This window comes from Habropoda laboriosa, unplaced genomic scaffold, assembly GCF_001263275.1.
Source record: "Habropoda laboriosa isolate 0110345459 unplaced genomic scaffold, ASM126327v1 scaffold14, whole genome shotgun sequence".
Lineage (NCBI taxonomy): Eukaryota > Metazoa > Arthropoda > Insecta > Hymenoptera > Apidae > Habropoda > Habropoda laboriosa.
This window is the reverse complement of record NW_017100137.1, coordinates 1,410,029-1,411,505: the sequence shown is the minus strand read 5'-3', so window position 1 is coordinate 1,411,505 and position 1,477 is coordinate 1,410,029. Positions and strand designations below refer to the sequence as shown.

At 35.6% G+C, this 1,477-nt stretch overlaps 1 protein-coding gene across 1 annotated transcript in view; it reads right to left on the bottom strand.

Annotated features, from left to right (window-relative positions):
- The window catches only part of LOC108579462 (flotillin-2), a 96,890-nt gene that overhangs the window by 2,291 nt on the left and 93,122 nt on the right, over positions 1–1,477 (bottom strand). Inside the window, exons 4-6 of the mRNA XM_017943010.1 lie at positions 1,190–1,309; positions 883–1,097; positions 186–376 (exon numbers count right to left, since the gene is read on the bottom strand). Of these exons, the coding sequence (XP_017798499.1) occupies positions 186–376; positions 883–1,097; positions 1,190–1,309 (526 nt within the window). The remainder of the gene's footprint in view (positions 1–185; positions 377–882; positions 1,098–1,189; positions 1,310–1,477) is intronic.

The window sequence follows — 1,477 nt, the reverse complement described above, 5'->3', positions numbered from 1 at the left end:
AAAATTTTAAATTCTATTATTTTCAAACTCTGGAAAATCAGAAATCACAAGTACAGTGCCTTGAGATTTTTAAACTTTGAAATCTTCCTAATTTATCCAAAAATATGAAAAATTTCCAGAATTTTGCAAAATCTGCGTAAATTCACAATCGTCAGGTCGTTAACACGAGCCCTGAAGTAGAAGACCTCTTACCTTTGGCAGCGCGTTCAGAGCGATGTTCAGAATGGCAGCCTCGCCGTACTTCTTGTAGACGACCGCTTTCATCTGCATACGTTCAGCTTCCGACACTCCAACTGCCTCTAGAGCTTGAGCCTCGGCTACTCCGATCAATCGAATCCTTTCAGCTTCGGCTTTGGCCGCGTTCACGGTTTGCGTCCTAAAAACGTGGAAACCAGTTAAAACACGCTCACGTTGGAAATAGTAGAGGAAACCGATTGATTTGTTCCCTCTGACAGCTAATACTGGCCTGATTCTTTTTTTGTCTTGACCAGATTTTTCTTTGATGGACAGATTTTTAATTGCTTTTCTAATTTTAAATGTTTTTTTTTAGTCTGCATTCTTGTTTGAATAATGTTTTTTTGGATCAATGTCAATCTGTGGAGAATGACGAACAAAATTGAAAACTGATGGCTATATTCAGGAAGTTTATGTTAACATTGACACAATTTTAATCAATATTGAAGATTTGTGTTGCTTTTATTTATAGGAAAAATTACTTCAGCTAAATGTTTGGACACTTATCAAAAATTTTATTTAATTAATGTTTCTGATATTCCTGGAAAAAGTGTTCCAAAATGCAAATTTCAAATGTCACCTTTAATTTCAAATTCAAATTTAAATTTGCATTCGAAATCTAAGTGAGCATTGAAGATATTAAATCACCTCTTTCCTTCGGCCACTCTGCCAATTTTGTAATGTTCAGCTTCTGCGGGTAGTCGCACGGTACTATGGAGCTCGTGTTCCTTTCGACGGACTTCCTGTTCCTCCACCTCGATCTGTTTGCGCCTCTCCACCACCTCTATCTGAATCTCTTCGTTTCGTATCCGTTGCCTTATCTTTGCTGCTTGAAGTTCGTAGGCCAACTGTGCCTCTGCTTTCTATACACCGAACAACATAATTTCATCGAAATTATAATCTTATTTATATCAATAATTCAGGAAAAATTGATTATAAAAAATTTGTCACCCACAGCTGTGTTCACTTCCTGATCGAAATTTGCTTTCTGGAGTTGGAACAGTCTAGCGTTGTCTTCGATCTTTGTGTCGGTGTTGTATTTTATGTCCATTGCTGCTTTTTCACACTCTGCTTCCTACCGATCAATATATAGCACAAGTTATTAAATTAAATCAAACAGTAATTGTAGAAAAAAAATTGTACATTATAGCTGGAAGTTAGTGTTTTTACAAGGAAATTGGCAGGTTCAGTATAGTTATAAATAGCTGATATTATTTATAATATAATTTTTTATCTTTAAAAT